Consider the following 15,403-nt stretch of genomic DNA (forward strand, 5'->3'; position numbering starts at 1 on the left):
TCCTATGCAAAAGTTTTGGCACCCCAGTCAAATTACATGGGGATTTCTTTCTTTCTTTCTTCCTTTCTTTCTTTATATATATATAAATATATAGTATATCATCTAAAGGGAACAAACTTTTGCTCATTTCAATGCATAATTACTATTTATTTGGAAAGTCAACAGAAAGAAAGTCAACAAAACAAGTAATTTGACCAGGAGTGGCCAAATGTTTGTGTAAGACTGTTTCTACTCTTGGTCTGACCTTTTAGACACTGTTAGAAAGTACATTTGTTGTCTTTTCTCTTTGTGACCTTTGTTTTCTCTTACTCTCTTTTTCACTCAGTTGAATTCCATTTTTCTTCTGGCACCCTTCTTAAAACCTTTCTGAGAGTTTAGGCAAGCCTCAGCTCTGTGTGCTTGCCTAAACTGACAGGTTAAATTCACCATGCACCAGCAGTGACAGACAACCAACTCCACAGTAGCTTACATAAACACAGAGAGAGGCTGAGTGTGTTTAACCAAATCTGTCCATTTTTTTCAATACCTCTTGATCAGTTTACAATCTCAGTAGACAAGATTATGGTAGATGATAGTTTGTGGGTATGCACTGTAAGAATAAACCTCTTAACCTTTATCTCTGTTAAAGCCTTTCATTGATGAATATGGAGAATATGGGCCAGTGTGTATTCACAGCTTTGCTCTGCAGAAATGCTTGTCTTTGTATCACAGCTGTACAATCCTCTTTCTATTTGTTAGCACAAATTACCTCCAGTGCAGTGATGTGGTAAACTGAAGATTTTTATTATGTAATACCTGTGTGTCAATCTAGAACACTGCAGTTGCAATGTCAGTTCCTGCTGAAAACCAAGACAACTATGGGAAATACCTAAGAGTCATAACAGTATAACAGTATATATCAGCTCGACTTACTATATAGGTGCCTTTTGTAGTTCTACAATTACAAACTGTAGTTCCTCTGTTTCTCTGATACTTTGTTAGCCCACTTTTACCCTGTTCTTCAGTGGTCAGGACCCCATGGACCCTTACAGAGCAGGTATTATTTGGGTGTTGGATCATTCTTAGCACTGCACTAACACTGATGTGGTGGTGTGTGTTGTGCTAATACGAGTGGATCAGACACAGCCGTGCACTGTCCACTCCATTAGATACTCCTACTTTGTCAGTCCACCATGTAGATGTAAAGTCAGACATGTTAGCTCATCTGCTGCTGCACAGTTTGTGTTGGTCATCCTCTAGGCCTTCATCAGTGGTCACAGGACACTGCCCACAGAACAATGTTGGCTGGATATTTTAGTTGGTGGACTATTCTCAGTCCAGCAGCACTGCTGTGTTTGATCCATTCAGTCCAGTGCAACACACACTAACACACCACCACTCAGAGTATGCAGAGAAACGGATGGACTACAGACTGTAATTGTAGAACTACAAAGTGCACCTATATAGTAAGTGGAGCTGATAAAATGGACAATGAGCGTAGAAACAAGGATCTGATTTATGTGTATATATATATATATATATATATATATATATGTCTGTGTCAACTACATTTAAAGAACATTTAAAACTGTTCTGATGTTTCAAGAATTCTGAAAATTCTCAGCTAATCTAATGACGTACAAAATCTGACCACAACATTGCAGCTTCCTGTGTCTTCCTGGTACACCAGTGTTTTAAGTGTTAAAGCCTGTCTGGTTCCGTTGTTTTTTCTGCTGTACTGCACTTGCATGCAAGGCATGTCTCCATATGGATGTAAAAATACAGAAGTTGACAAAAGTCAGACTGACACAGATCTCTTTAAAGGGTCCACATCACAGAACAACAAATTTTCCTTGGTGTTTTGAAGTGAAAGAGCGTTATATATTATTTAACAAATCAGTCACATTTGTGATGTCACAAAAACCAGTGCATTTACAAATATGCCCCTATTCAGTCTACAGCCATTTAGCCCAACCTATTTACTTTAAAGTGATAGGTGGTATTTCTGCCCAGACTGCTTTTTGAATGAGGGAAAAACAGGGCAGCCAATCAGAATAGAGCTCATTTACATATAATTACCTTGAAGGGCACAGCAAAAAAACAGCGTGTTTAATTCTAAGGGATAAAGAAAAGTTGGAAAATGGTCATGAAAGAATAAATTCCATTTTTGACCTTGAAACACAAGCTGTATCATCATGGAGGGCAAAGTCCAGCACAGTTTGATGATTTTCCTGTTCAAATACACCTGTTTTTACTCATTAGTTAATTACCAGGTTTAGTGGGTGTGTTTAAGCTGCCAAACAGTGCTGAATGTTGAATACCTCTGCTGTATGGTGTTCAATGCACTGATATGTTGTTGAAGGCAGAAGCGATCAGTGCATTGTTTCTGCTGTTGATGTTTATAGATTTCAGTGAACAAAAAATGGACTCTGGAAGCAATGCTTATGAAAATCAAACTACGGAAACTGTTTAGCCACTCAGAGTTAAAGCAGTAGTTTTCATACGTAATAAGGACAAGGTTTTAGTGATGGAAGCTGCCCCTTCAGATGAGCTAATGCTAAAGCTAAAATTAAAGCTAGTCAGATTTTAATCAAACAGTTCAAAGAATAACATGTAAACAAGTGCATTAGTATTTCTCGCAACACACAAAGTTTTTATTACTGAACTGATCCTAACCTTGTTCTGTAACATTATCATTAGACATCAAATTTAAAAACAGATTTTTAGCAAACATAGTAGCCCAGATAAAGTTTAGCTGACCTCAGAGCCAGTCTTTTGTTAATAATTTTGAGTGTGTGCTCTTCTACATAGATTCATCTGAAACCTTCAAGAATGAAATAAAAACATTATTATCCTACAGATTTCAGGATAGCATGTGTCAGACTTTATACATTCCTCAATATTTTTCTTTACCATTCATTACCATTTCTTAGTATAATAATTCTGTACTTCGTTTTATTATTCTGTTTCTTTTTTTTTTCGTCTCACTAGCAACAGCCTAACAACAACTTAGCAACTACCTGGGATAACATAGCAATGACCTAGCCACACATTAGCAACTCCCTGGGATTCCATAGCAATGGACTAGCATCAACTTAGAACCACCTGGAATAAGCTAGCAACAGCCAAGCAACACGTTAGCAACCACTTTGGATAGCGTAGCAAAAGCTTAGCCACACCTTAGCAATCACCTGAGATTCCATAGCAATGGCCTAGCATCATCTTAGCAACCACCTAGGATAACATAGAACACTTTAGCCACCACCTAGGGTTCCATAGCATGGCTGTGTCAAACCAACTTAAAGTTCACTGCAATTTTGCTCTGAGGATTTGTTTCTTCACCTGACATGAATGTGTAGAGACAATTGTGATTAGCTGAGCGGTGTATCAATCATAATTTTGCAAATGACCATTTTTTAAATGTTTATAAAAGATTTCAGTTAAATTCTTTGTTTGATGTCAATTCAGATCTAAACAATTCTAAATTACACAACTGATGGAATGTATCTGTTTTCAAGGTTACTTTCTTCCATGACTAACCGTCCAATATCAGTGTCTGACCTCACTAATGCTTTTGTGGCCAAATGCAATCAAATCCTCACAACAATGTTCCAACATCTAGAATAAAGCCTTCTCAGCAGAGTAGAGGCTGTTTCTGCAGCAAGCAGGGACAACTCCCTTTTAATACCCATGATTTCTGAGGAAACACTGCATGAACAGGTGTCTACTAACTTTTGGACATATACGCTATCCGTGTTTATGAGAGAGAGTGTTCAGTGACATTTCTGCATTCAGAAGTGATGCTGTCAACAGACACTACTGGAAGGAAGAATTGAAGCTGCCTCTTGTTCCAGAGGATCCAGCCGGTCTTGACTGGAGCTGAAACATAGACAGACCCTGACAGTGCCTAGCCATGAGCCATGAATACCCCTTAGTACTGACCACAACCATAGAGAGAGAGCGTGTGAGAGAGAGACAACCAGGCCAAGACTTAGAAACTTATATAACGGCCAGTCTGACGTAAATATCTCTCCCATACAGCACTGAGGCGGACTGTCATGACAGCACCCACTGACTGCACTGTCAACACGTGTCAAAGTCAATCTCTCAATTAGTTTAATAAGAGCACTATTAGGCAATGTTGTCTGTCTATATAAGTATGAGTTAGAAGTAATTTCGTAGCTCTGTATGTACCATTAAGTCTTATGCATGAAAGATTTTACTAAATAAAATAAACTAAAAATTCAGGCACACGGCACACAACATGGGTTCTTGGTTAAATCATCTTAAATCTAGTCTATATATCTGACACTTCTCATTATGAGACTGTTACGCAGATATTATAAGAATATTTAGCCTAATTGTAGATCATTTTACTTGTTTAAATGTATTTTTATTCTTTTTTCAATTGACAGATAATTTCTTCTTTTAGGAAAAATGCTCGGCAGTCAAATTTTCTACTAATGAAACAAGATCATTTTACTTGATAACGTGACCTAAAATATGTAAAAATGTCACAAAATGGGTGAAATCCTCGGGTAATATTCTTTCAGTAATGCCAGACTGAGCTATAATAGATACATTGATTAGATTTAAGATGATTTCATTTGCCAACTTGCACTGTAGAAGCAAAAGAGCACTGATGATTCTTTAATGTGCCTCTAATCTCAAAATAGCTTCTGAGTCATCACATTGTTAAAATCCTTTATCTCACAAACCACGAGAGGCTTTGATGTCCTTAAACAAAGCAACTGTATCACGTGCATGCTGTGCAAGCTTTCTTGTGTTTGCAAAATGTAGTTTTATCATAACTCTCGTAATCTTTAATCTCTTCTCCTCCTTTTTAATTTGAATATTCTCTGCAGTGACAGAGCTGGTCCAGTGCAGCCGGCTGTCCCCTAAAGACAGTGTGAAAACCGTAGCTGAGTCAGTGTAGCCTTTACATAACTGATGCGCTCATCCTGCAGCTCTAGCCAATAGTAGATTGGGGTGGAGGGGGGGGGGGGGCGGTGGGGGGGTGCAGGGGATGCTGGGAGTTTGGCTGGAGGCCTATGAGCAGCTCGGAGCAGACATAATCCAGCAGTACTCCGGCTGAGGGGTAGTGGGTGAGAGCGGTAAACTGGTAGCAGACATGATATAATGGACATGCACATAATGATGACCTCAATATTTAAGACATGTTGTAAATGCATAAAAGCTAATGAGGCATATAATCATTGGGTTACAGATACTGACCTTTCCGCAAGGTCTAGTTACTCATTTAATGGGTCAGATGTTATAAAATGTTCAATGTGTTTTTTTGTTCATGTGTTTTTTCTTTTATTTAACAGTTGCATTTGAAAACCCAGGTCAGGGAGGCTTTTTGGTTACAGAAGCTTTTATACTGAAAGCACAACATGACATGCTACTTGACAGAAGCTTTTCTTTTCTTTTCTTTTCTTTTCTCATTTTATTTTATTTTATTTATTATATTATACAGTCATAAAAGTGCTTTATAAATAAAATTCATTTTGTTAATTGCTCATCATTAATCATTATCATTTTGATATGAACAGTGCTTTCTTACATTAAGGGGGCTCTCATAGAATTAAACATATAATCCAATATTTTTTGCTTTTATTAATATTTAATTCTTTCATTTTATTGTTTGTGTATTTATAATAGATTTAATGCTAAAAAGCATCATCATCAAGTCTTCATTCAAAGACCTCTGAATCTGTGCGTGTGTGTGTGTGTGTGTGTAGGCACGTAGGCAGTAGCTGATATTTAAGATAAAGTACATCATAGAAATAATAAGTGTTTTATCAAAAGGCTTATATCATCATTTCCATCACCGTTTTGAAACAAAAAAGTTTGATATAGTATATAAAACATTGATAACATTTCAAAATGTGCCATTCACTCCCCAGCCATTCAATAAATATATGACTGCAAAGACAACTTATATTGAATTAACTCTTGTTTTTGTGATGTCACAAAACCAATGCTTTTATATATATTCATTTTCAGCCTAAAGCTGTTTAGCTCTGCCCATTTATGCGGTTAAAAGTTATAAGGAATGTTTTGGACTGGACTGCTTTTTGAATGAAGCACAAAACAAAGTAGCCAGTCAGAATATAAATTGTTTACATTTACAACAGTTTCAAAGTAACAAAAACAGCCCTTTAATTCTAAGAGATAAAGAGATGTTGGAAAAAAGTCACATAAAAATATGGCTGTTTTTGGTACTTAAACTGGATAAACACTATTAGTGAAAAAAATTAAATACAAGAAATATAGAATATAGGCTGTTTTAATATTTAAGTGCAATTTTAGAAAAGGGCTTATAAAAACAGTAAGTCAATAGTTGGTGTTATTTTGTGACTGAGAAATGATTCCCCTTTATCTGAGTACATAGCTTTCTCTACGTAGTCATTAAAGAGAAGCAGACTGTCCTCTGTACTGCTGATTTCTATGTGCAGACCGAGTGACTCACTGCAGGTCTCCATGTACTGAGCATACTTCTGTTATTTTGGTCACCTCTAAAAATAAGAAAGAAAATGCACCAGTCTGGAACACGAATTAACAGTGTGCAGGGCGCTTCTGTAATCAGTCTCCCACACTCCACGCTCTGTATTTGTCTGCTGATTACTAAGTGAATATGTAGGGTTGATCATGTGTCTCTGATTTATCAGACCTGATACAGACGGAATTCTGTCATTTAATTGACTAAGTTAATTTCTTTAAATATATCATTATATTTAATTTTCTAAGTAATTATGTGTAACATATAATATATGCAGCTGTCTAGGGACCCCTTGAGCCAAGGGCCCCATGAAAATCAAATTAGACAAACTCTACATGTTGATGCTAAATGGCCTATTCTGAGATCTATCTATCTATCTATCTATCTATCTATCTATCTATCTATCTATCTATGCAAATTAAATATAGGGGTTATTTACCATTGTAGTGGTTCTTTTCAGCAATTTTGATGCAATCATTCTCGTCTTTGTGACGAGTGACGAGTGACGAGTGACGAGTGACACAAACAACTCATAAAGCTATCCCCACTGCAGACCCCTTACATATACACTGAAAACAAATAATAACACTTAAACAACATAACACATGTTTAAGGGAATTCAAGGGACTGATGTATACCTTTGTATACCTACACAAGCAGTCGTCTAAACACCCACCATCAAACTGCATTTTTTGTTGATTTTGTGGAAAATCTTCTACAGAGAACTTAAATATGACATTTTAGTACAGATTTTAGTGCACAATTTCTACTTAGTTGCTGAAGTTTAACATATAGGATAAAAATAAGACATGTATTGCCATGACTTTTGCACAGGCCACACTTTGTGTGTGTTTAATTGTTTCATTCAGAAAATGAACAGTAATTGTGCACTAAAATTTTCATTAACATGAGAAGTGTGTTGTCTGCAGAGAATGTGACACTTATTTTCATTACAATAAACAGAATGTGTAATTAGAAGTGCCCAAAATGTGTGGACAACTACAAATCAATTGTGACAAGAATCAGTATAAAAATAAATAATAAATCTGTCAGCAAAAGTGTATATTTTTCTGTATATTTTCACATTGGTGTTTCCTTTTTTATTATTAATTTGCTTAAATTTCTGCATTTGTTTTAGATTTCACACAGTAATTTTGTATTATACATATGTATACATACACATACATAATACATATATATATGTGTGTGTGTGTGTGTGTGTGTGTGTGTGTGTGTGTGTGTGTGTGTGTGTGTGTGTGTGTGAGAAGAAATTATTTGTCAGATTTGTTTTTCCATTGTGTACTGGCCCTCTGTTTGGGCAGACAAATGTACATCCCAACACACACACACCTTTTGTTTATGTGTGTGACTGCAGGAGTGAATGTTTGTAGAGCTTGTGTCTTCACAAATCCTGTGTGCAGTATGTTTGTGTGTTTTTGCATGTCTGAGTTGGTGTAAATGAAAGCCGTGCATGGGTCATTGGTCAAGTGTGTCAGATCAGTGTGCATCATCAGAGTCAGGATTACAGAGTTATGTATGAATGTCAAAGTGAAATTAAAGGGACAACTTCTGGATTGCTCACCGAGCAAAATACTCTTTTTATATAATGCACTGATGTGTCAAGTGCTGCAGCCTGTCTTCTACATGGTGTATATTCAGTGAGCTATATGCTACCCACAAATTATCTGTTTTATTTAAACATATTAAATGCCTACAGTTACATATACAGTACATCTTGTACAGACATGTAAAGTTACAGCTTGCCTGTTATTTGTATATTTCTTGGAGCAAATATGCTGAACACTGAAGACTGAATGACTGGACGCCGAACTGAACCGGAGAGCCATGGCGTTTTGTGGCTCAGTGATGCCCCCTGGTGGTTTTTAGGGACCATATTCTCCGGTGGGACGAAAAAGTTACAAAAACGTAACTTTTGGAAGAAAGAAAAAGACTTCCATCCATCCATCCATCCATCCATCCATTTTCTAAGCCGCTTCTCTGTCAGGGTCGCAGGGGGGTGCTGGAGCCTATCCCAGCAGTCTTCGGGCGGAAGGCAGGATACACCCTGGACAGGTCGACAGTCCATCGCAGGGCAGACAGACAAACACAGACCCACCCAGGGGCAATTTAGCATGTCCAATTGGCCTGACTGCATGTCTTTGGACTGTGAGAGGAAACCCACGCAGATACGGGGAGAACATGCAAACTCCACACAGAGAGGACCCCGGTCGCCCGGCCGGGGAATAAAGACTTAACACTGAAAAAATCCATAGGTCCTCTCAAAGAAAATCTCATTCACCAGAATCGTCCTAATTTTTTCTTAACAAATAAGTAAACATTGTTGAATGTCATAATATTCGTGAAAACTGCGTAAATGGGTTTTAAAAAGATTTTTATTTATTCAGAACGGTATTCTACTACACACGTGTAAAATATACACATAACCAGCCTATCGCAAAATATCCTTTGTGTTTTTAATGTGGACTATGTGATTTTAGGACAATGTGCTTGAGAGAAAATCAACTTAGTTGGTGAAAAAGAAGCGGCAGCGTATAACCAGCGACAGGCGTCAGGCTATGACCGGCCAACCCTTTAAGCAGAAAAATCACTGACCCATTAATTAAACTGACAAACAGTAGTCTGAAAAAAACGCGATATTAATCCAAACGGGCTTCAAACTTTGACCATTTCTGCTGGAGCTGAGGAGAACCAGCAGCCCGGACTGACGTGTCTCAGAGATCTGAGAGATGACGTGTCGCTGAAGAGCCTCTCTCTTTTTGCTGCGAGGCAGCGGGGCTGATGCCACACAAGCTCTGCTGATCCACTTCACTGGGACCATAATCCGACTGGGACACGGACAGAGTGCACCATGGCTAGTGAGTTCTGCAGTGTGTTGTATGTTCTTTGATATACGTTCTGCAGCAGTGAGTCTTTTATTGCTGATTCACAAGAACAGTACTGTTTGACCCGTTTATATCTCACAGGCCTCTTTGTGCTTTCCACTAAATACAGCTAACGTTAGGTTCAGGGAGCTGGCTGGCTAGCCGGTTAGCTACCTAACGGCATTAGTAACTTAGCCTAAATATTTGCAGTCATGCTTCTTTTTCATGCGACTTAAAAAATACTATTTTTTATTAAGTACCGTTTAAGCTGTTGGCCTTTACCTGAGATGAAACAAGCCCAACTAGCTAGCTGGCTAGTTAGCTTGCTAACTGTAGTTGCAGATCCGTTAACGTAACGTTACTGGTTTGCTAAATTTAGCGTTATTTGTATTATAGTTGTAATGTAAGCTAATTTAAACGGCTTTATTATATTTCCTGTAACTGCACAAAGTTCAGTTTTTCACTTTACATTGTGTTATACTGTTAGAGAGTCATTGAATGGGACAAGGCAGGGCAGGATAGTTAACGTTGGCTAGCCGGCTTTTTAGTGATGACGTTGCATGAGAAGCTCTGGGAATCTCCAAGCCGTAAACAGCTAAGCCTGTAAAGGAAAGATGCACAGTGAAGTTCGTGAATGGAAACGTTTCCCTACACTGGTCTTACATGCTTCTGTTCCATTTAATCTTTTGCAGTTAAATTTTTGGAAGTGATAAAACCCTTCTGTGCAGTATTACCTGAGATCCAGAAACCAGAGAGGAGGGTATGGACTTTTCTATTTTGTTCTGTGACTTGTTTTCTAAATCGTACATGCATTTTGAATAGTTTATTTATTTATTTATTTTTATTTATTTATTTATTTTTACCGCTTTTTCTCTTACAGATTCAGTTTAGAGAGAAGGTGCTATGGACAGCCATCACCCTATTCATCTTTCTGGTGTGCTGCCAGGTATGTTTGCTTTACTTTGATTCTCATGTGCTGTCAATGCAAATAATGATGTCTGGGTGTTAGATTTGTGCGCTTAGGCTTTCATGTATAGCTTTCACCTTGGAACACGTAGTAATAATATTCTGTATAATACACTGTTGAACCACTAATATTTTTTTCGATCCTTAGATTCCCCTCTTTGGTATCATGTCATCAGACTCTGCAGATCCTTTCTATTGGATGAGAGTCATTCTTGCTTCCAACAGAGGTATGCCCATCATTTCCTTACTGAAACCTTATTATTTTGTTACACATTGAGAAAATGATCCACTCATTGTGTTGACCAGGCAAGCATTTGAACTGCGAATAATTCTACGTTTATTAGCTCATCCACATTGATAGAAAAATTATCAATATGTGGGTACTTGGCTTTTAATGTAATTATTAATATTGTGGTTTATTGGTAAATAATTGCTCACAAGTTTTCTACTGCAAAAGAGTATTGACTGCAGATGTGATTTCATGGTCTATATATATATATATATATATATATATATATATATATATATATTTTTTATAATCTTTTTATTGGGTTTATAACAAGACAAATCACACACAACAATAGCGAAAAGGCAAAGGACAAAACAAGACTGTTTTTAAAAAAGGAAAAAGAAAAAAAAGATAATCTAAATAAAATAAATGCACAAAAAAACAAAGAAACACACAAAAAAACAAATAGCAGTGTCAGTCATTCAAAGCAACTTGAAAAGGATATAAGAAACAGTGATGCATAAATATTTATCAATAATATGTAGTAATTACTTTAAACCCTGAGATATTAATTTAAGGGAGGCCATGGTCTATATTTATGTTACAGGTACTCTGATGGAGTTGGGTATCTCTCCCATCGTTACCTCTGGACTGATCATGCAGCTGCTAGCTGGAGCTAAAATTATTGAGGTCGGAGACACACCTAAGGACAGAGCACTGTTTAATGGAGCTCAGAAATGTATGTAATTGCTTCTTGCAGACACACTCATAAAACTACTCTGTTCTCAGGACACTCAGTGTTATTATGATGAAATTGGTCATGTCAGATTAGGTACATATTGGGCCAGATTTGGAGTGTAATAATTTTTTTTTTTCTTGCTTATTTTCCCAACAGTGTTTGGAATGATTATTACCATTGGACAAGCTATTGTGTATGTGATGACTGGCATGTATGGAGACCCCTCAGAGATGGGTGCTGGGATCTGTCTGCTCATCATCATTCAAGTATGATTCATTTATTTTTTTTAAACTCTGTTCTGCTTGGCATTACCATGCCCTAGTAACTTGTGCTATGAACTACAGAAGTTTCACATTCTACATGGATAAACTTGTCTGTTGTCTCCTATCTCACATAATGAGCACTGTTGTTATGGAAACCACCTATTCTGTTTTATCCAATAATTAGCATACGTTGACAGGAAAGCTGTTCCTGGAAGTAGATTAAAATTGATTTTGACTATTTTTTTTTAAAGACTAGGGTTAGGCCAAAAGAAAGAGCTTGGATATTTTTACACCGTGTTCTTGAGTGCTGTCTATTTTTGTCTTGTTTTGAAGTAATTGTAATGTGCATCGACTGTCTTTTCTCTCTGTAGCTGTTTGTGGCTGGTCTGATAGTGCTACTGCTGGATGAGCTACTCCAAAAGGGCTACGGTTTGGGCTCAGGCATTTCTCTCTTTATTGCCACAAACATCTGTGAGACCATTGTATGGAAAGCCTTCAGCCCAACTACAGTCAACACTGGCAGAGGTATGCACCAACTTCCTCACACCTAATGCCCAGCGTTCAACTGCTTTTGAATACACAAATGGAATAATAAGGCATTTCTGCAACTCTAACATGTCTTATGGTTGTCTTTGTCTGTTTGTGAGCTAAAACGGTGATCTGTTAGTTTAGCCTTGTCTTATCAAAGTCAAACTGGTGGACAGTGATAACCTTTATGTGTCATTGTGCTGTACGTGAGTAGTATAACATGTTGTGCAATATGTTAACACGTAATTTTTAATCTTTTTGAAGGTACTGAGTTTGAGGGTGCCATCATTGCTCTGTTTCACTTGCTTGCCACACGTACTGATAAAGTACGAGCTTTGAGAGAAGCTTTCTACAGGCAGAACCTGCCCAACCTCATGAACCTTATCGCTACCGTCTTCGTCTTCGCCGTGGTCATATACTTCCAGGTCAGTAGGTGATTATTTCTGATGTGTGCAATTTATCAATTGTTTTTTTTTTTTTTAAAGCAATTATCCAATTTAATCTTGAAGTTGATGTCATGACTAGCTAATTATGAGGCTAAGCAATTTCTGTGCTTCTCCCTCAGGGCTTCAGAGTTGATTTGCCCATCAAGTCTGCACGTTACCGTGGTCAGTACAACACATATCCCATCAAGCTCTTCTACACCTCCAACATTCCCATCATCCTGCAGTCTGCTCTGGTGTCCAACCTCTATGTCATCTCTCAGATGCTTTCCACTCGTTTCAGTGGCAACTTCCTTGTTAACCTGCTGGGAACCTGGTCTGTAAGTAACCGGCCTTGGTCTCTAGTATCTGGCGATGTTCTCACTAGTATGTTTTCCTTCTCATGAAGGTAACAGATAATTGTGTTCATAAATCATTGTAATGAGATTCTGGGCATGTTTTAACAGGATACTTCAAGTGGAGGGCCAGCTCGTGCTTACCCAGTAGGTGGTCTGTGCTACTACCTCTCCCCTCCAGAGTCATTTGGCTCTGTGCTAGAAGACCCAGTCCATGCTGTCATCTACATTGTCTTCATGTTGGGATCCTGTGCCTTCTTTTCAAAGACCTGGATTGAGGTTTCTGGATCTTCTGCGAAAGATGTGAGTGAAATAGATTTCTTGAAGTATGTGGATGTAATTTGTGATGATGTATCTAAAACAGCTCAGTTTGTGTTGTATTTATAATCATGTGGGTCGATGTGTTTCTGATTTATAGGTGGCAAAACAGCTGAAGGAACAGCAGATGGTGATGAGAGGACATAGAGACACTTCCATGGTTCATGAACTCAACAGGTAAAACACACTGACCGCCTTCTTATGGCACAATGCTGTGCTGTACTATAGTCAATTAAAGAATATAGCAATAACATTTTTGTTCTTTTTTTTTTTTTTGTATAGATACATCCCTACAGCTGCAGCATTCGGAGGACTGTGCATAGGTGGTCTCTCTGTTATGGCTGATTTCCTGGGAGCCATCGGCTCAGGAACAGGAATTTTATTGGCTGTCACAATCATCTACCAGTACTTTGAGATCTTCGTTAAGGAACAGAGTGAAGTAGGCAGTATGGGTGCTCTGCTCTTCTAGGAAAGCCCTCCACAATCACACAAGACTGACACAACCTCTGTTCTTTAGTTTTTTTTATTCCATTTTTGTTTTATCATGTGGACACAATCAGTGCTTGGCCCTCAAAGGCAATTGCATAATGCATTTTTTTTCCCAGATGACCTGCACATAACACCAGTAGGCTGGATGTTTTGTTTTGTTTTTTTTTTGCCTGTGGGGAAAGTAATTGGAAGCATGATGTCCCAGCATGGGAACGTACTCGTCACTTGTTCATGTCATAGGACGTCCCATTTTCTCCATCTCTTCAGCCAGTACACTTCTTGCTGCGTGTTTGTTTCTAACAGTTAAAAGCACAAATGGTTAATGTTCTGGAACTGGCTGACCCCAGTGATGTGGATGTATGCAGCATGTGTTGGCTTTGTCAACCTAAGATTTAAACCAGTGCCAGAGTGTGTGATCAGGTAACCAGTGTCATGCCATGGAGACTGTTAATTGATCTGTTGTAAATAAAAGTTTTTTTGACAGAATTTCTGAGGTAAGAGAGGTGTGTCTGTGTGTTAATCTGTAATAGAAACAGCATAACCAGTTCTTCAGGGGAGCTTTGCCTGGATTTGCAAAGAAAAGATGACTGTCTTACCCATTTCAGGTCCTTGTAAGCTCTAGTTTGGATGCTTACTAGACAGATGATTGTGAAAATGGAAGAGCACCTTGTACTTCTGGGATACAGTTCTTTCAGTGGCTTTGATTTATTATTATTATTATTATTTTTCATCTAAAATGTCTGCTTTGTCAAGTCGTAGCGAGAATGTTCTTATTGGAAAGAGATTTTTGACACTTGTTATTTTATTAATATTAAATAATTTTCTTTTTCTGTATTATCTATAGTATTACAGTACAGAGTGTTCTGCCTACATTTTGGAGCATTGTTTACTGCACATGGCAAGATCTGCCTCGCATCATCCTCTTATTTGGGTATAAGAAGCGAACTCTACCCTAAGCAAAAGAAATTGTTTCAATAAAAGCCTTTAAATAATCTAGTTCTTGATAGTCACGTTATTCATTTTTTAGGATCTTTTAGGAAAAAAAAATTATCTTAAAAAATGTATCTTTTAGAAAAAAATGTTACTTTGTGTATTTTTATTTGTCATCTTAGGAAGTTAGGAACAATTCAGACCAGCTGTAAAAGTGAAGATGAGTTCTTTTAAATACTGAACTGATACACTACACCAGGGAATGTGATTTGGGGGATGTATTACATTAGGCAAGATAATAATGTAATAAAATTTTTTAAACAGTAATAAAATGTATAATCAAGTTATTTTCACATTTGTTTGGAGTGCTACAATGCCAGACAGAGGGTTTATGTGTTTCCAGACCAGTCAAGATACAATTGACAATGAAAGAAACACCTTGCCTAAGTGGGACCCTAGTCCTGGAGTGCACTGTACTTTGCACACCTGGCCAAATAATCAGCTTTTGAACAAGTCCTTCCTGGGAGTGGGTGTGGGTTATGGAAGGACAGCACATATGGGAAGCAGGATTTCTCAGTTGGCCACATAATTTAAGCCCAAAGTCAAACCTGTCCAATTGGAAAAGAGCTGAGGAACATTATTGGACAATCCTCATCTTTGGGCTTAAGTACAACCCCAATTCCAATGAAGTTGGGACGTTGTGTAAAACATAAATAAAAACAGAATACGATGATTTGCGAATCCTTTTCAACCTATATTCAATTGAATACACTACAAAGACAAGATATTTAAAGTTC

The 15,403-nt window shown here is 37.6% G+C and overlaps 1 protein-coding gene across 1 annotated transcript; it reads left to right on the forward strand.

The window, feature by feature from the left end:
* The first annotated feature begins 9,208 nt into the window (after positions 1 to 9,208).
* sec61a1l (SEC61 translocon subunit alpha 1, like) lies at positions 9,209 to 14,668 on the forward strand. The gene is made up of 12 exons (XM_017712660.2): positions 9,209 to 9,360; positions 10,059 to 10,126; positions 10,247 to 10,312; positions 10,481 to 10,559; positions 11,169 to 11,300; positions 11,457 to 11,566; positions 11,935 to 12,088; positions 12,356 to 12,516; positions 12,657 to 12,854; positions 12,981 to 13,172; positions 13,288 to 13,364; positions 13,470 to 14,668. The coding sequence occupies exons 1-12, from the start codon at positions 9,354 to 9,356 to the stop codon at positions 13,654 to 13,656; spliced, it is 1,431 nt and encodes a 476-aa protein (XP_017568149.1). The 5' UTR covers positions 9,209 to 9,353; the 3' UTR covers positions 13,657 to 14,668.
* The last annotated feature ends 735 nt before the right edge of the window (positions 14,669 to 15,403 follow it).

The sequence above is a fragment of the Pygocentrus nattereri genome, chromosome 26 (genome assembly GCF_015220715.1).
Source record: "Pygocentrus nattereri isolate fPygNat1 chromosome 26, fPygNat1.pri, whole genome shotgun sequence".
In the NCBI taxonomy this organism is placed as follows: domain Eukaryota; kingdom Metazoa; phylum Chordata; class Actinopteri; order Characiformes; family Serrasalmidae; genus Pygocentrus; species Pygocentrus nattereri.

Bases quoted from the DNA above. Each gene is read 5' to 3' on its own strand.
- sec61a1l (XM_017712660.2), top strand. The intron at 10,313-10,480 runs GTATGTTTGCTT...TTCGATCCTTAG, and splicing joins TCTTTCTGGTGTGCTGCCAG to ATTCCCCTCTTTGGTATCAT. The intron at 12,855-12,980 runs GTAAGTAACCGG...ATGTTTTAACAG, and splicing joins ACCTGCTGGGAACCTGGTCT to GATACTTCAAGTGGAGGGCC.